Source organism: Pelobates fuscus, chromosome 2 (assembly GCF_036172605.1).
Source record: "Pelobates fuscus isolate aPelFus1 chromosome 2, aPelFus1.pri, whole genome shotgun sequence".
Classification (NCBI taxonomy): domain Eukaryota; kingdom Metazoa; phylum Chordata; class Amphibia; order Anura; family Pelobatidae; genus Pelobates; species Pelobates fuscus.
The window spans coordinates 228,150,818-228,168,354 of record NC_086318.1 but is presented as its reverse complement, the minus strand read 5'-3'; the positions used below and the strand labels follow the sequence as shown (position 1 = coordinate 228,168,354).

Genomic DNA, 17,537 nt, shown 5'->3' with positions numbered 1-17,537 from the left:
GTACCAACCATCATCCTCCTTCTACTCCCCCTTAGCACCACGGACAACATCCTTCTATAGAGGAGTGTCCAGGCCCAGAGGTTCACGGGGCAGAGGCTGAGGATGCTTTGCCAAAGGTGGGTCCCTTTGTATTCTGTCACACCGATACTATCTTTGTATTCTGTCACTCCGATACTATCTCTGCAGGCAGATTGTGCCTTTTCTTGCAGAACTGGGAAGAGATATCCACAGATGCATGGATCCTGCAGATGGTATGGGGCTATCTCATCGAATTCTACGCTCCCCCTCGCCAATGATACCTACCACCACCACTTTGGGTTTCCAGGGATCACGAGACACTTATAGATGAAACCCGCTCACTGTTCTCCAAGGGCACGGTACAATAAGCCGAGGATGAGGGCGGTTTCTTCAGCAATATCTTTCCAGTTCAGAAAAAGACTGGGGACTTCCGTCCAGTCATAAACAACTCAATGCCTTTGTGGTTTACCGCCATTTCAAAATGGAAAGAATTTATCTACTACGAGACTTCCTAATGAAAGCCGACTGGTTCACCCGTCTGGACCTCAAAGATGCCTACCTATCGGTACCGGTGGACCCCTCATGTCGCAGGTTCCTCCATTTCCACGGGCGAGACTGGCCAATTCACTTGCCTCCCATTCAGACTCAGCTCGGCCCCATGGTGTTTCACAAAACAGTTGAAACCGATCATGGCATGTCTCCGTTCTATGGGAATAAGATGCATCATTTATCTGGACGATTTGCTAATTTTCTGCAACTTGGTGTCACGACTACAATCTCATATGAACTTTGCTGCATGCTTACTTGAATCCTTGGGCTTCATAGTCAGCACTGGTGCCGACCCGGATCATCCAATTCCTGGGATTCAAAATAGATTTGAATTCGTATGTGCTACGCCTACCCCTCCAGAAAATAAAAGCCATTCAGAAGGAAATTCGGAAGCTACTATGGATGGCACATGTTCCTCTACGACTGCTGGCCAGGATGGTCTGCCTCCTCTCGGCCTCTATACAGGCAATTTATCTGGGTCCCCTCCACCATCGGGCCATGCAGAGAATGAAGGCTCGCTATCTGCATTCCGGTTTCTCATACGACCAGAAGGTTCCACTCGACACAGAAGTACAGACGCAACTCCGTTGGTGGCTCCGACACATGCAGGCTTGGATTGGGAAAGCCATATTTGGACCATCACCAGATTTTGTGGTGTAGTCGGATACCAGCCTCTGGGGCTGGGGAGCTCACTGCGCAGACTCTTCCACAGGAGGACTTTGGTTGGGTGAGAAGACTTATCTACATAGCAACTGCTTGGAACTGATTGCCGGGTCCTTCGCTATTCGCAACCTGGCTCAAAACATGAGCAATTGCTGCATTCTACTGTGCATAGACAATGTCTCGGCCGTCCACTATATCAACCGCCTGGGTGGTGCTCGTTCTCAGGCTTTATCGGAAGTGACCAAGGACATTTACAGTTTTTGCCTATCCCGCAACATAACACTGCGGGCCGAATACCTACTAGGAATATCAAACTGCGCAGTGGATTGGTACTCCCGACAATGGAGGGACAGCAGCGACTGGCGCCTCCATGAGACGATATTCCCGCTCGACATATTCGCTTCCCGGACCAACCGTCAACTTCCCAGATTCTTCAGCTGGCTTCCGGATCCAGAATGTGAGGTGGTGGATGCATTTCTCCAGAGATGGCCCCCGAACGGAGCCTATGCCTTCCCTCTGTTCTCCATGTTGTCGAGAGTCCTACACCAAGTTTGAACGCAGGGAACCTCCCTACTTCTCATTGCACCGTTATAGCCAAGCCAGGTTTGGTTCCTGGACTTATTGGAACTATCGTCCGAAGACCCTCTCCTCATCCCTTCGTTCCTTCATCTCCTGACCGACACGCAGGGAATGCCTCACCCCCTTATCCTCCAACACTGCCTGGAACTTGTGGCTTGGATGATTTCCGGGGATCCTGGTCAGTTGATGGCCTATCACAGGTCACTAGGGACCCGCTATACGACTCGTGGGCACCTGGCACTAGACGCAGCTACATTAATGCCTGGAACAAATAGACTGGCTGGTGTTTGGAAAGAGACACCGATACCTTTACGGCACCTCTTCCTATAGTGTTGAACTTTTGCCTCATTTGTTTTCATCGGGACTAGCCTATCGCTCCATCAACGTTTCACGTTCGGCCATTTCAGCAGCCCACATTCCGATTCAGGGCCTGCCGGTTGGACAAGATACACTGGTTTGTCGACTACTCCGCAGAATTAAATTATCACGTCCTCCAGTGCTGAAATTTGAGCGACTTTGGGTTTTCGACATTGTCCTACGTTTCCTCCGTGGCTGGCCGGACAATTCGTTGTTATCGTTACGTTAAGTCTCCGCGAAACTGACGCTTTTGCTCTGTTTAGTGTCCTTTTGTTGGGTATCCAACGTTCGAGCTTTCTACGTGGTCAGAGTCTTGTTCACTCTGGAAGGGGTCATTTTTTCGGTTTCTCAACGCACTAAGACTGATTCTACAACAATTTTTGATCTGTTTTTCCCTCAGGATCCTCAACTCTGCATGGTTAAGATGTTATTACGTTACATAGAGATTACTGCACCGCTTTGTCGCTCCTCCAAGGGCCAATTACTCATATCATATGTCTAACCACATCGATCGGTAACGTCCACTACTTTGGCTAGATGGGTACCCTGCTTCTGTCCCTAGCTGGAGTTGAATCTTGTTTCGGAGCGCATTCGGTATGCGGTGCGGCTGCGTTGCAGGCGCTTTCGTCAGGTGCTTCGCTTGCTGATATCATGCGTTCAGCACTGGTCATGCGAAGATACTTCCGTGTTTTCTATTTTCGCCCTTCTTCTCATGGTTCTTTTGCTCTTCTTCCTTAGCGTTAAAAATGCAAAATAGGAAGCCTTCTGTCATGTGGTAAAATTGTAGATTATGCTAACGTAGTGTACCCATAATCTTAATTTTAGTAATGACAGGAGGCGAGTATTTCCCCTCCCTATTCTTTCTTATTCTGTCCCACCCACTTATGTATCTTATTTAGTCATACAGGTTATTGGGATTGTACTATGTTATATAGTGTTCGTAGGGATGGATCTTACCATAGTTAGACAGTTTAATTTCTACTAAATGGCTTAAGATGATTTGGTCGATTATTATGGTTGTTTATGTTGACATGACACCATGTATCTCGCCTTTCACTTATCTCTGTTCTTTCTAGGATGAAACACAACTTACCCAAGGTTGGTCGTGTTTCTTCGTGGTCCGCCAGTTTTTCCTGATGAGGATTGTCTCTGATGATTCCAAGTTCCTGTTTTCCGTTCTTATGTTTGGAGTTAATTGATCCGTACATTTCGCACAAAAGAAAGAGGAAGTGTGTGGGCGGACCGAGACTTATATACTCTGTTTCTTCTTTCTGATTGGTTAATACTTTATATTGAGATTTGCTGCTGGAGTAAAAGTAAAGAAAGTTAATGCAAAATACTTGCCTCCTACCATTACTAAAATTAAGATTATAGGTACACTACGTTAGCATAATCTACAATTTTTGTTGTTATAGGTCAACTATAGGTCAGGGCACAAACTTTAGTGCCAACCATTTTTAGCTGTTCATGGAAATAGAGCTAAATCTGCTCTTCTTATAGGACACGTTCATTGGAGTTAGCCTTTCAAAATACAACTTTCTGTCTTTAGTGTATTTAAAAGAACTCTGTCACTTAGAAATGCTTATACTGTGAGTGTAGAGAATGCATTAAGTGACCGTTTTCTATATGTGTGAAATATTTATATAAAAGTGTTAAATTGAATTCCATTCAAATTGCATGTTATAATTTATTTTAAAAATAAGTTTTTTGTTTTTGTTTTTTTAAACTATAGTTTTGTAGCCATTCTGGCATCATACAATATTGTTACAATGGCTTATCTAAAGCAGATAGACTTTAGCATATTTAACAAGGTTGCTGTAAATCTGAAATGTGTTAACTTATAAATGTTCTTCATGTTTGTGTGTGTGTGTGTGTGTGTATATATATTAACACACACACACACACTTTAGAATTGCCCCCCTAACTTTGTCCCTGCTCCCCATGTGCCCTCCCTAAATATGAATGCTGGAGACGCCACTGCTCTTGAATAGAGCTGGCTTAAAAAATCACATGTTTTTACCAAAAGACAGTGAGTATTGGGTTACTGTATGTAGCACAACACAAGAATATATAAAACAATGGATCACAATAGATATATAAGCAAACATGGCAGGTTAACAGAAAAATAAATGATTTCCAACAAAAGGAAATATCTTCACTTCACCATATTTCTCTTGCATTCTCAAAACATGGAACAAGTGGAAAAAGAGGAAAAGTGAAAATATGGATTAATAGAATCTTTTATTTTTTAACAGACTGTCCCTTTGTTTTTTTGCAAGGACTATTATACAGATGAAAACAGGGTTCTCTATCGAGATTCACAGCAGGATTATACACTGAAATATGCAAAGGAGAATGGCACACACACACTTCTTAAATTCAGCAGAGCTCTTCACACATGTGATTCAAATGACAGAACTATAACCGTAAGTTTATTTTTTGTATCATTTTTCCTCAGTATTGTCCTTGACAATGTCTTGCATATTGTAGATGCTAATATAATCATGATGATCGGTAGAAAATGATGAAAACAGAGGCTTTCTCTGTTAGGGCACAAGTGAGCTAAGCCAGCTTGGAAAATATCCATCACATAGGAAAATCTATTTAAGAGACACTGCAAGTTGACATTTGAACCATCTTTTTTAATGCATTGTTTGGATAAAGTACTACAAATACTAATCTCAGGTCTCTATTTTTTCACAGTGCATAGCCCATAAATCTGCCATTAGCAGGGCATTATGGGATTATTCAGTTATGATTTATTTAATTATTTGAAAATCTATTTTTACCATTATTTAACTAATCTTTTTTATAAATCTAGAGAACTAATTTTATTTGCAATGAATTGCATAGAGTGTATATGTCATACAAGATTTTGCATAGGTTAGGAGCAAGCAATTTTACCCCATGACACAGTGAGGGTGTGCTACAGCTGCAGCAATGTTTGCAAATTTCTGTAGCTTTAATGACTAGGGTAAAGGAGAAAGAAACAGAGACCCCGTTGTACGCTGAAAGGTAGAGTTTTCAAAGGCACACTACTTTATAAACTATTTCTCTCAATGGACACCCAATGATAGACTGAGAGCCCCAGCTGATACTCTCTGCCTATCAGCAACTCCAGGCTAACCTTTCCTCATACTGCAGCGCAGAGTAGAAGGATGTTGGGAGGCAGAAGATGGAACCTCCACTTCAAAAGTTAAAACTTTACTAAATAGTTTATCCTTGAAGGTAAGAAGGCACCCGGAAAACACCCTACTCAGTGACAACTTAAATGACCTTAAGTTGTTTTAGGGGTGGGAGTGTTTCTTTTACCTAGGCTAAGTACATAAATGAAAGCTGTCTTGATCGGATATAGTGTAAAATAGCGATGTTTAATTTATGTGAAATTCTAGTAATTAAAATGGAAAACATATGTCAAATACTTTCTTATATTTTATTTTATTGACTTTACAATGTTTGCTTTATTACAGGAAAGCACAGTGAGAGTAATTTGGGCTTACCATGCAGATGATATGGGAGCCACTGGTCTCATATACCATGGATCATATCGAGGACGGAAAAGCTTACGATTACTGAACCCAGAGAAAGACAGTGCACTACCGTTGGAAACTCCATATTTCAATTTCACAAATGTAGACGTAAGTCTTATTTGAATGAGTGGTAAATGTAGTCCATACCTAACAAAGGCCTCAATTTAATATTTTTGGGTAAGCTTTTTAAATGGTTTCATGTTTTTGGATACACCTTTAAAATAATTTTATATTTTATAAAAATATTTTAATATCTTGATATTTTTCAGGTATATTGATTTATTTTTTAGATATGATATATTTATTGCTATATTTAAATTTTCAAAAGATCATTTTAAGGTTTATCTAAAAATATTAAATAATTAAAAAAACGTAGCCAAAAGTAAAAGATTGAGGCCAATAGCGGGTGTCAGTGATCTACTGCCCCTCACTGGAGGTTCCTTGTATTGGAAGTGTGTCCGTTATGTGGCAAGCCAACACACTCTAGTTACCTGCCAACCATGGACCTATACGTGTCAATAATACTGCAAAATTTGTTTTTGCAAGCAATAGGCATTCTCATGTGGATATGTACTCAATGTGTTGAGGGGAGTTGTAGGGGGATTTCCTTACTGCTTTGTAGGGTCAAGTAAATTACACTGTTCTACAGGATCTAATACAATGGGTAGCTATGGATGTGATCCGATTAATTTCCCAAGTGACTGTTGGTGATTTCATTTTGAAATATATCTAACACAAATGAACATAAATGGTAAATTCTAAAGAGAACATCATAAGAAATATACATGTTCAGAACTTTGTTTAGAATTATCCATTTTTAGGGTCATGAAAAAACGGTAATAAAAAAAACATTTGAATAACATGTTTTAACTAGGAATAAACACTTTGTAGTTCACTTTGTTCTGTGAAAAAAAATGAAACATATTCAGAGCACTTACAAAATGCTTCTTATGACATGCTAGTTCATTCAATAAACTGGGTCACAGTACTTATATGAGCATTTGGAATATAGTGTGTGAAAGTACTCAAATGCACTCACACTATGACATATAGTTTTAAAGTCAGTTAGATAGGATTGACTGCCTCATCTATGAAAACAGCCGAGACCGACACTTTATCATGTAACGCTCAAAAAATGATACATAGTACACTGAAAATTATGCCAGTAAATCAAAATTATGATTTGATTCACGATTCATTAAATAAAATGTTCCATTTAGTTGCTCCTCTAATTGGAACTCCAGTTTTATTCTACTGAAATTAATTGTTTTGAGATAACATTCGACCATTCCATACATTTTAAGAAACAGCCATGGACTTTATTGGGAAAATATTGGACTCCAGAAGTGCTGATAATTTTTATAAACATATTTTCACAAATCCACATCCATGTTATGCAAAATAAAAAACACCTACAGGGTTGTGACTGAAAGACTAATGTGACTAAAATAATATTAAGAAGATCACTATATATATATATATATACAATGTCTCACAAAAGTGAGTACACCGCTCACAATTTTGTAAATATTTTATTATTTCTTTTCATGTGAAAACACTGAAGAAATGACACTGTAAGTGTACAGCCTGTATAACAATGTAAATTTGCTGTCTCCTCAAAATAACTTAACATACACAGCCATTATTGTCTAAACCGTTGGCAACAAAAGTGAGTACATCCCTTAGTGGAAATGTCCAAATTGGGCCCAATTTGCAATTTTTCCTCCCTGGTGTCATGTGACTCGTTAGTGTTACAAGGTCTCAGGTGTGAATGGGGAGCTCTCACACTCTCTCATACTAGTCACTGGAAGTTCAACATGGCAACTCATGGCAAAGAATTCCCTGAGGATCTGAAAAAAAGAATTGTTGCTTTACATAAAGATGGCCTAGGCTATAAGAAGATTGCCAAGACCCTGAAACTGAGCTGCAGCACGGTGGGCAAGACCATACAGTGGTTTCACAGGACAGGTTCAACTCAGAACAGGCCTCGCCATGGTCGACCAATGAAGTTGAGTGCACGTGCTCAGCATCATATCCAGAAGTTGTCTTTGGGAAATAGATGAATGAGTGCTGCCAGCATTGCTACAGAGGTTGAAGGGGTGGGGGAACAGCCTGTCAGTGCTCAGACCATACACTGCACACTGCATCAAATTGGTCTGCATGGCTGTCGCCCCAGAAGGAAGCCGCTACTAAAGATGATGCACCAAAAAAGCCCACAAACAGTTTCCTGAAGACAAGCAGACTAAGGACATGGATCACTGGAACCATGTCCTGTGGTCCAGTGAGACCAAGATAAACTAATTTGGTTCAGATGGTGTCAAGCGTGTGTGGCGGCAACCAAGTGAGGAGTACAAAGACAAGTGTGTCTTGCCTACAGTCAAGCATGGTGGTAGGAATGTCATGGTCTGGGCCTGCATGAGTGCTGCCAGCACTTTGGAGCTACAGTTCATTGAGGGAACCATGAATGCCAACATGTACTGTGACATACTGAAGCAGAGCATCATCCCCTCCCTTCGGAGACTGGGCCACAGGGCAGTATTCCATCATGATAACGACCCCAAACATACCTCCAAGATGACCACTGTCTTGCTAAAGAAGCTGAAGGTAAAGGTGATGGACTGGCCAAGCATGTCTCCAGACCTAAACCCTATTGAGCATCTGTGGGACATCCTCAAACAGAAGATGGGGGAATACAAGGTCTCTAACATCCACCAACTCTGTGATGTCATCGTGGAGGAGTGGAAGAGGACTCCAGTGGCAACCTGTGAAGCTCTGGTGAACTCCATACCCTTGAGGGTTAAGGTAGTGCTGGAAAATAATGGTGGCCACACAAAATATTGACACTTTGGGCCCAATTTGGACATTTCCACTTAGAGGTATACTCACTTTTGTTGCCAATAGTTTAGACATCAATGACTGTGTGTTGAGTTATTTTGTGGGGACAGCAAATTTACACTGTTATGCAGGCAGTACACGTACTACTTTACATTGAAGCAGAGTGTAATTCTATAATGTTGTCACATGAAAAGATATAATAAAATATTTACAAAAATGTGAGGGGTGTATTTACTTTTGTGAGATACTGTGTATATATAATCAGATTGGTACAAAAGGAAAGGTCGTTTGCGCACACGATGGCTATATTAGTTACTGTTTTTATAGCTGCAATATATAAAAGACCATCATAGGGCAATATATATGTACAAAATATAGAATAAAACGTAACTTACAGCACTCACAATCTAAAGAGCCATGTGAGTCGGCTCTAAACTGTAGTAGCGTGTAGATAAATCCAGTATGAATGCTGGAATAGAGATGCAGGTCTCCCAGGAAAAAATAATTTTTTCGTCTGGATGAAAGTACAGGAACCAAATATAAAATGCAAGATTGCTCTTTATTTGAAGATAAAAGTATAGCACAACACGTTTAGACCAATCTGTTGGTCTTCCTCGGGTGCAATAGTATCAAGTGTCTGTCAGAGGCTTATATACCTTATACAATAAATGTAAACAAAATAACCCCACCCATATAGTCCATATATGGAGATGCCAGTTATTTTTCCTCTTCCAATTTGGTTGGCAGCCGATCCTCAACAAAAAGGTTATAAAAAGGATATGCTTCTAAAAAGTATAAAAAGTGTTGACGAACTTAAAAGACCAGAATTACTTAAATATAAGGAATGAAAAGAGATACCAAAATCCAATCAAATTCCTTTTTATCTTCAATTATTCAAGTAATATAGGTACTCTCAAAAAGGTTATTAATAAAAATTGGCAGATCCTTCAGCAAGAACATGATATCCAAGAGTTTTTAGGTCATAAACCAAAATTTGTTTTTAGAGGTGCTAGAAATTTTAAACAAATTTTAACTTCTAGTTATGTAACTAGTGAGAGAGAACATTCATTTTTAGACGATTGATCCAAAAAACAAAAAGGTTTCTTTCATTGTGGTAACTGCAATGCTTGCAGAAGCACCATGACTGAGAAGAAAAAGAAAGAAATGTTTACATCGTCCATGACTAAAAAACACTTTTCTGTGTCTTCCCTTATCTCATGTGAATCTAAAAATTTAATTTACCTTTTAAAACGTAAATGTGGACTACAATACGTAGGAAAAACGTCAAGATCTCTTAAAATCCGTATAGGTGAACACATTATAAATATATATAAAAAAAAGTTGTTTTAAATCATAGTGTGTCAAAACATTTTCTAGAAGTGCACCAGTCTAACCCTAAAGAATTGGAATTCATGGCCATACAAAAAAGTTTTAACCCACTGGAGAGGTGGTAACAATACCTTAAATCTTAGAAAGCTCCTGGATCTTTGAATTACAAACTTTACACCCTAAGGGGCTTAATATAGATTTTGATATTGGACCCATTCTCTAACCATTGTTAGTTTACATTTTTTATTTCACTTCATATTTAATGAAATATATATTTTATTACTAAATACTGAATTTGATCTTATAGTTGTTTTATTTTTGTAATGAATATGTATTTCTTATTATGCAAACGCATTCTTATTTATATATGACTTATATGACCCTGCCTTTTCCCTTTTCCATTTACTAATATGGTGGTGCACAATTAAAATCTTTTTTACTATTTTCTAACAAAGTCCTACGAGTGTCCATTCCTTGCTAACATTTAATATATATTTTAATTTCCATTTTGGAAATGATAGAAAAATATAGGTATGAAGGCACTCACTTTATCTAGTTGTGAAAACGAGGTAAACCCTTTAGTTTAAATGCCCTGGTGCTCCAAAATGGAAATTAAATATAGATTAAATGTTAGAAAGGAATGGGCACTCGTAGGACTTTGTTAGAAAATAGTACCCTTAATTACCACCGATGATTGAGCAGAATGCGTTTCAATATTTCATGTTCAGGAATTTATTACAGTTGTTATAGATGAAAATATGTGCATTTCTTTTAAGACAGGTTCCTATTCCAGATAAAGACACAACATATTGGTGCCAAATGTTCAAGATGCCAACACTCAGTAAAAAACATCACATTGTTAAGGTAAGAATCTTATCTTACAATATATAGTACAGCTAAATTGTGTGTTGAGCAATTGTTGCCTTTGATCTGATTTCATCAACAGGCATAAGTCTGAATATCTGCAGCAGACTCTACAAAAACTTGAAATCCTTGAATTTTCCATTGACATACAACCTCTCTATTCAGCAATCTAGCTACCGCATATCCTTCTACGGCAACTACATTTTCAACTTTACTCTCTCAAGTACTATATATATATATATAAACTATATCAAATCACTGTCCATCATGTCTATTAAACTAACTACATTTGTCCAGCAAACTAACTGAATTTGTAGTTTCTGCACTACAAATTTATGTTGCGTTTCTACAATTGCTTCCTCTCTCTCGCCAAACAAACATACTTCACCTCCATCATCTCCACCCTCTCCCACAACGCCAAATGCCTTCTACTCTACAGTTAGTATCTTCCCTTCTGTTTTTGAAGAGGAGGCTTCTGCAACATCCCATTTCCTCAAATCTTCTCAATCTCTCTAATCTGTGACTGTCCCTTCTTTGACTAAAATCTTTACTCTCTCTATTTCCTCTGGCATTTTCTCCTTGTCCTTTAAAAACTGTTCACAACCATACAAAAAAAATCTCATGACCTAGATGTTGTCCTAGGTATCTCTCTTCTTCATTTTGCCTCCAAATTCCTTGCAAGACTCTTTTATACTTGACTTACAGATTATTTGAACCCCAAATGCCTTACTTGACCTGAAATTTAAAAAAAAATCCAAAACAATAACACCTTTTGCTTCATAAAATGTTTTGTCAGTTATTATCCATTAACATTGCTGTTTGCTGTGATTCATGTGAAATTATTCTGATTGCCATATATGCTTTAAATGTATTTACAATAAGGTTGCATTGTTATGTTTTGCCTTAGATAATATTCAGTCTGAATGTAATGAAATATGTGCTATTTCAAAAATAATAGATAGTATAAAGAACTGATAAAGGGTGATTTCATTACAAGGTTCTTCTACCCTTAATAAACCTTTATTTTCACAGGTAACATCTTTTAAAAAAAAATGTGGGGAAGTATGATTACTGGTAGATATTAGATATTACTTAAAGGACCACTTCAGCTCAATGAAGTGGTCTGGGTGCCAGGTCCATCTAGGGTTAACCCTGCAGCTGTAAACAAACTGCTATGTTTACACTAGGGTTAATCCAGCCTCTAGTGGCTGTCTCATTTACAGCCGCTAGAGGTGCTTCCGCGCTTCTCCCTGTGATTTCCACAGTGAGAAGACGCCAGCTTCCATAGGAAAGCATTGAGAAAGCCCCCCTAGCCCCATGTGTTCCTATAACCCCCAGCCTCCATGTGTCCTATTATAGCCCCATCCCCAGCCCCCATGTGTCTCTATATCCCCCAGCCCCCATGTGTCCCATTATAGCCCTTTACCCAGCCCCCATGTGTCCCTATAGCCCCCCAGTTCCCAGTCCCATTATAGCCCCATGTGTCCCTATAGCTCTCGAGACCCCCATTATATCCCCCTCCCCAGCCCTTATGTGTCCCATTATAGCCCCCATGTGCCCTATTATAGCCCCCTCCCAAGCCCCCATGTGTCCCTATAGCCCCCCAGCCCCATATGTCCCATTATACCCCCCTCCCCACCCCCCATGTGTCCCTATAACCGCCCTGCCCCATGTGTCCCATTATAGCCCCCTCCCCACACCTCCCCCCACTCTCCCTGTAGGCCTGCACCTTGCTGTAGCATGGCCGAGCAGGCAGACCACGGTAGAGGAGTTTCTGTTTCCTAATAATAAGCCTATTTTTGACTCATTTAATAAACATTTTTTCATATACTTTTGTGGTTGTGCTCCTTGTTCAAATAATAAATGTAACTCTTTTGGCCTTTTTGGAATATGGCCTCATACGAGTGAGCACCCAAGATTAGTTGGTATTTTTTGTTCTTTATTAGCATTTTGAGTGTGCCTACCTGTTTTAATTGTGATTCTTTGAAGAGGTAGTTTTGTCAGAGTCACTACAGGTGTTTAAACTGCAATTGGATAAATAAATACTTACAAAAACATAACATACAGGGATATAATTTCTAATTAGTGGGGTAATAGCTGCTTGATCCAATGAGACATCTGACTGCTATGTTGGGGTCAAGAAAGATTTTTTTCCTAGTTTGTGGCAAAATTGGAAGCGCTTCAGACTAGGTTTTTTGCCTTCTTTTGGATCAACAGCAACAACATATGTGAGGAAGGCTGAACTTGATGGACGCAAGTCTCTTTTCAGCTATGTAACTATGTAACTATTAAGTCCCTTCTCGCGAGAGCGTAAGCTCTGCTACCATCATAGGCAATTTATCCTTCAGCTTTTTTTTTTCAGCAATCAAGAAAATATTTTTATGCTTTATTTTGGGAAAGATGAATACAGGCAGATGTGTGGTTGAGATAGGGTGATGGATGTGGCCACTTTTAAAATGATAGTGTCAAGGCACCCATTTTATAAGGGAATTGTCCATTGTCTTGATTTAGTTACCTGGTGTTCCAAATCTGGAGACACTAGGGAACTGTCCTCGGGTAGGCTTCAGCGACGCACTTATTCTACGTGGCAGTCTTCAGCATTGCTCTCTGGATGCTCCTATATGTTGGAGGCTGTATGTCAGTCTGCTGTCTTTGACGCCAGACAAACATGCCTCTTCAGTTAATGTGTCCACCCACTTTATGGTCAGGCCCACCTGGCAGTGCAAGTCACATATTTGGTAATGCCAACCCGAACAAAACAAAACCTTTTTATTTTCATGATTTTGTCCTTGTAATGACAAAATGCTTTTGCTAAAAAAAAAAAAAAATCTTGATGCAGGAAGACAGCATTCCAAATTAACATCTGTTAACATCTATTTTCTTTGGGTTTAAAAAAGTTAGCTAAACAACGCACATTTTTAACATATGTTTAAATGACAGAAACTTGAAGAAACAATAAATATAATTGTATTGCAAGGCACAGAGGCTTGTTTTATGGAAATAAATATGAAAGTAATTAAGCATCCTTGTTATGAGCATTGAGCAAACAACAGGCTAATGCATTGTGTTTATGGTGTTCTTTTAAATTAGTTTTTTGTTTTACATGCACATGTAACTTTTATTTTTTTTTTCTCTTCTGCTGTACACAATTTTAAAACCGTTAAAAGGACACTCCCACCCTTCAAAATAACTTAAGGTAATTTTGGTTGTTATCGGAATATATGAGTGTCTGGGCCTTATCCTAACCTTTAGGGGGAAATGTATTAACTCCAAAGCTGCCTCATGGCTTTCTTCCTCTTTGTTCTCCAGTATGAGGAAGGTTTAGCCAGGCTGCCACTAATAAGCTGAGATTTTTTTTAAACTGTATTTCAATCTCACACAAACCAGAACGACATATTTGTAGTTCATACATGTATGGACGTAGCGGAAAATGTAGGGCAAATAAGAATAATGGAGCCTACCCCAAATTCCCCCCAATAACGACAGACACCGACATAACTTAACATATAATTATTAACACCAAGTGCCCTACAGACTTAGCTTACATAAGCGTCCTTGCCAATGAAAGAGACCATGTGCCTATGCACCAACTTGCCCACAGGGTTCTCGCCTCCCCCTTCTTCCAAACCAAATTCCCTTTTCCTTTCAATGCTTACCACCAGCCGGCTTTTAGCTCGGTGGGCACAACCAAGTCGGTAAAATAAAGTTTACCGTACAGAGCAGGGGAGGTTGAGACCCGACCTTGTCCATATCCTGACACTCCATGGCATACCCATCCTAAAAGCCTCCAAGGCAGCGCCAATCCAAAAGGAATGCCCACAATTTTCCTTGCTGTCAATCCCCAGGACCATCAGCCTCAAGCGAAAAGCCCAAAGAATTGGGCATGAGAAAGAAAGATCCCATCCGCATGAACCAAAAGAGGGCCTGTGAATACTGGGCACAGCTCACAGTTCTCCTCAAAGGAAAACAGAGCATGTCGTAAAAACCCAATACCCTTCCTGAAGACATCCGACCTCGAGTTTCAAATTCTATAGCGATATGATCCACAGAACACTGAACAGCGGCAAGCAACACCCCACCACTGCATGGCCTACTAGGAATCACCAATGGTCCAATGCGCATGGCCCCAAAGAATACTAGGGAATAAGCCAACGCAAATAGACAGGCCTTGGAATTGAGTACCAGACCAGAGGGGGCACCCCACCCAATCTTGTGAGGAGCATAGCGTAGACCGACCTTCCTGCATCTGTGGAAGCAACACGTCACCCCAAGCCTGATAATGCCTGGCAAAGCAACACGCCCCCCCAACCCTGATAGTGCCTGGCACACTACGAACGCCGTGGACCACTCGTGTGTTAGGCGTACGTGATAACCACTACACCACAGAAACACTGTCCACACCTTACTGTATTGGGTCAAAGAGGCCCGGGAGATTGACCCATGGACCAAATCCCTCAATCTGCCTGATCAAGCGACCACATCTCCACCGGGCACTGAGTCCCTTCCAGATCCGCCCACGTGGCGACCGCCTGAAAATCCCGACTATTGCGAACGAGAGACAGTATCCGCAACTGCAACGTGAATGCCAGGAATATGCTCTGCTCTACAAGACCCATTTAGACATAAACATCGTAGCCCCAAAACGCTGCAGCAAGCCAACTACTGGAGGGGAGGAGGCCGTCAGATGATTGACAGCTTGAACCCCCCAGAGTGCCGCAGTGAAAAACAACCCATTTATCCTGAAACTGGAAACTCCAACGCCACTAGCATGGGGAAGAGATCCCCGGGAGCCCATTCCTAGTGAGGCCAGAGACATGTCAACAGGCAGCATACCATCTAGAGCCCAGAATCACCCAAAACACAACCGAACCACATCTCGTGAAGAGGTGTAGGACCGTGTTATAGACCTCAGGCGCCTACCAGTAGGACCTGCCATTATACACGTCCTGGACAGAGTCCCAGACCGCCAGATCACCCCGCAGAGACAGAGTCAGCCGAAGGAAGTGCTGGGATCCGGTGACCACTGACGTCATGCAGTCGGATCTTATGGAGCCCGAGGGCCAGACACGTCCCGCCATAAGCCGCAAACCAGAACCAGACACCTCCTGGACAAGCGTTTTCAACTACATGTGGGAAAAACCCGGACTGACCAAAGGTTCCGTACCTGCAGTGAAGGGGGCGAAAGAAAATGGAATACAAAAACCGTGTTCAACACCTTCCAACAGGACGTTGGCTGCCCAACGGATCCTATAATGGGGGAGACATCGTGCTCCCGACCAATGGTGTTGTTGCCCGTAGTACCCAGATCCCCTGTCTCACTAGCTTGTCCCGATTGGAAACACCAGGATGTAGATACAAATATCCATTTTCATATCTATCCTAGCTGTTCATATAAGGGTTAATTTGAACCAAGAATAAATTTGGCATTTTATCTTCTATTCTCGGAAATAGGATTTATATAAAATCCTAGTTACGGGAAAAATACTGATTTCGAAATGTTCTTGTTAATTGTCCAAGATATCGGTATTTGTAAAAATCGGGTTTTAATCAAATATGTAATGCGTTATATGACGAAAAACATATTATGTAATAAATGCTCATGACCCCCACTGACATGAAAATGGGGTATATATGCAACTGACGTTTAATTAAACTTTGAATTGGTTATAGAACATATCTTTTGTCTTCTTGGCTGATTCCCAGGATCCTGTCTGTCTATCTAAGAGAATGTGGCTTCGGCAAAATATCCATCTAACTAAGAGAGTTTCGTGTATAGCTGATTTTATCCCCAAAACAGGAGATGGGATGAGCACCCCCGCAGGCGGAGCATTCGGTGCACGAGGCACCCCATGTACAATGACTGTCACTAAATGTGCAACAACAGCCTGACCTCTGCTGCGCTGCCGGAGAGGCAAATTATCCTCCTCCACCGGCCTCCCCAAGAAAGGACGAGAAACCACCCTGCTGCGGCGCGGGTTTTAATGGGGAGCCAGATGCTATGTCCATTAGGTCCCAGAAAATTGAGGAGCTCACCACCAAACGTTGACGAAATTGCTCATACGACAAGCCTTCCAAATGGTGTCCTGGTAGCAGAACAATACGGTGCACTTGTGAGGCGCCTTCTCCCCAATGACACTAGCCAGATTAAAAACATGTGAATCCAATTTCCGAAAGTCCTGGGGACCATCCGGTAATCGATTGTTCTATCTCCATCTCCGATTCGTCGACGTCCTTCTCCACCAGTGGAGAAAAATCGACAAATTCTCCCTTCCCAATTTTATCCCTAAGTTCCTGCGACAGGTTAAAACCCAGAGGCCCAGCCCAGTACATATAAGCAGACCCCCGCGCCATGTCATAAAAGCCCAGAGAGTCGCCCGTCACCGCGGGATCCTCAACGGCGCCTATTATCGCGCCTACAGCAGCAGTTGCAGTATCACCCGACGCCACTGAAGAAACACTAGTGACACTACAGACGGGCGACCCATCATCCCTTGCACAGTCCGCACCATTTGAGGCCGCTGTGCGGCGGACCAGACCTGCTGAAGCTGACTACCTAAGGGGGAATCCACGTTCACAGGAAAACAATCCTAGTAGTACAGTGGGTAGGATATAATGTCATAGATGTAGGTTCGTTGTCCCGAAGTTTATATGTGGAAAAAACTGAAAACAAAAAAGGACTCCAATGGTACAGTATGTCGTAATAAAGGATATGATGTGTATAGTAATAGAACTACTCACAGTATCCAGAGCTTAAATCCAGCTCTGGTTTGAATCACACAAAGTGGAACAATCCCCACTCAAGGATATGTGAAG

At 41.1% G+C, this 17,537-nt stretch overlaps 1 protein-coding gene across 1 annotated transcript in view; it reads left to right on the top strand.

Annotated features, from left to right (window-relative positions):
- The window catches only part of LOC134587109 (DBH-like monooxygenase protein 1), a 139,388-nt gene that overhangs the window by 77,028 nt on the left and 44,823 nt on the right, over positions 1–17,537 (top strand). The window contains exons 2-4 of the mRNA XM_063443237.1: positions 4,446–4,592; positions 5,637–5,804; positions 10,641–10,724. Of these exons, the coding sequence (XP_063299307.1) occupies positions 4,446–4,592; positions 5,637–5,804; positions 10,641–10,724 (399 nt within the window). The remainder of the gene's footprint in view (positions 1–4,445; positions 4,593–5,636; positions 5,805–10,640; positions 10,725–17,537) is intronic.